At 62.6% G+C, this 1,633-nt stretch overlaps 1 protein-coding gene across 1 annotated transcript in view; it reads right to left on the bottom strand.

The window, feature by feature from the left end:
• ENPP7 (ectonucleotide pyrophosphatase/phosphodiesterase 7) overlaps positions 1–1,627 on the bottom strand; it is a gene marked incomplete at its 3' end in the record, with an annotated part of 14,878 nt that extends 13,251 nt beyond the window's left edge. Inside the window, exons 1-2 of the mRNA XM_014531719.1 lie at positions 1,477–1,627; positions 57–202 (exon numbers count right to left, since the gene is read on the bottom strand). Coding sequence (XP_014387205.1) covers positions 57–202; positions 1,477–1,561 — 231 coding nt within the window. The remainder of the gene's footprint in view (positions 1–56; positions 203–1,476) is intronic.
• Positions 1,628–1,633: the final 6 nt, after the last annotated feature.

A 1,633-nucleotide genomic window follows, 5' to 3' on the forward strand; every position in this document is an offset into this window, starting at 1 on the left:
CTGGGCCTCCCGGGGGCCACGGGCCTGCCCGAGCTCGGGCAGGGGGAGGGCATTACCTGCCTCTGGGCGGTGATCCAGATGGGCACGCTGCCGTTGTCCCACCAGCGCTGGACGCCCAGCGTGGCGTGGTAGGGCAGCTTGAGCTTGCTGCTGGTGTTGTAGAACATGTTGTGCACCACCCCGTGGTTCTCGATGTACTTGCCTACGGGGGGCGGAGGGAACGGGCCGGGCTCGTCACCACGGGCATGGACACATGCTCTGATCGGGTGGCCCAGCCCCGCCCTGCCCCACCCCATGCCCGTGCAGTTCGCACTGGGAGGCATCGCTTTGCAGCCTCATCAGTTTTAGCAAAAGATCAGTGTGGCCCTAGCTGGTGTGGCTCAGTGGATAGAGCGTCGGCCTGCGGACTGAAGGGTCCCGGGTCGATTCCCATCCAGGGCACAGGCCCGGGTTGCAGGCTCGATCCCCAGTGGGGGGCGTGCAGGAGGCAGCCGATCAATGATTCTGTCTCGTCATTGATGTTTCTCTCCCTCTCCCTTCCTCTCTGAAATCAATTAAAAAAAAGATGGGTGGCGCCCGCGTGGCTCTCGGGAGGGATAATGACGTGAACCGGGACCCAGCCTCGGCGGAGCCAGACGTGTGGATGGGCCGCCGGCGCCCTGAGGACTCCTTTCCAGTTTGTGTTGCGTGGAAACGCCCACACGGGAGCTCAGGTGCAGGAAGAGGCGCCGTGAGGGCCCCTCCCACCGCGACGCGTGAAGTGAAAAGGTGGCACAGGCGGGACAGCCGGTGCTGTGGTGGGTGTCGGGGCTGTGGTCACAGAAACGCTGGCGTGCGGACGAGCCGCCTGCACGAATAGTGTCCCCCAGAGTCGTGCCACCAGCGTCTCAGAAGGCGACCTTATTTGCAAATGGGGTCATGGCCGATGAGATGCGTTAGGTTAAGATGAAGGGGAGCCCCAGCTGGCGTGGCTAAGTGGCTAGAGCGTCGGCCTGCGGACGAATGTGTCCCGGGTTCGATTCCCGTCAAGGGCATGTACCTCGGTTGCAGGCTTCTCCCCGGCCCGGGCCCTGGTCAGGGTTGTGCAGGAGGCAACCAATCGATGTGTTTCTCTCACATCGATGTTTCTCTCTGCCTTTCCCTCTCTCTCCCCCACTCTCTCTAAAAATCAATGGAAAAATACCCTTGAGTGAGGATTTAAAAAAAAAAGATGAAGCTGAAGCCGCAGATTCATCTCTGAGTCCCGGCCACACTCACCTCCTGGGTTGCCCCCAGGCTGTTGCCAGGGAGACCACTGCCCGTGTTTATCCGCTATCAGATGCCGCCAATGCTGGGGGCTATTCTCCCCAGCGAGTGTCCCCTCCTGGCTCACCTTTGTCCCCACACGGTGCCCTGGGACAGGGCTGTGTGCATTCCCTGTCCCCCCGGCTTCTCAGCCCCCACCGCCCCCAGGTCCCATCCGCAGGCGGCACTCACCGGTGACCAGGGTGAAGTGGCAGGGGCTGGTCATGGTGACGAAGGGGGGGGTCATGTAGCGCGCCTTCACACCGTCCCGCGCCATGGCGTCCAGGTTGGGGGTGTCCACGTCCTGGTCGTAGTCCCAGCGGAAGCCGTCGAAGGACACCAGGAGCAG

This window comes from Myotis brandtii, unplaced genomic scaffold (genome assembly GCF_000412655.1).
Source record: "Myotis brandtii unplaced genomic scaffold, ASM41265v1 scaffold825, whole genome shotgun sequence".
NCBI lineage: Eukaryota > Metazoa > Chordata > Mammalia > Chiroptera > Vespertilionidae > Myotis > Myotis brandtii.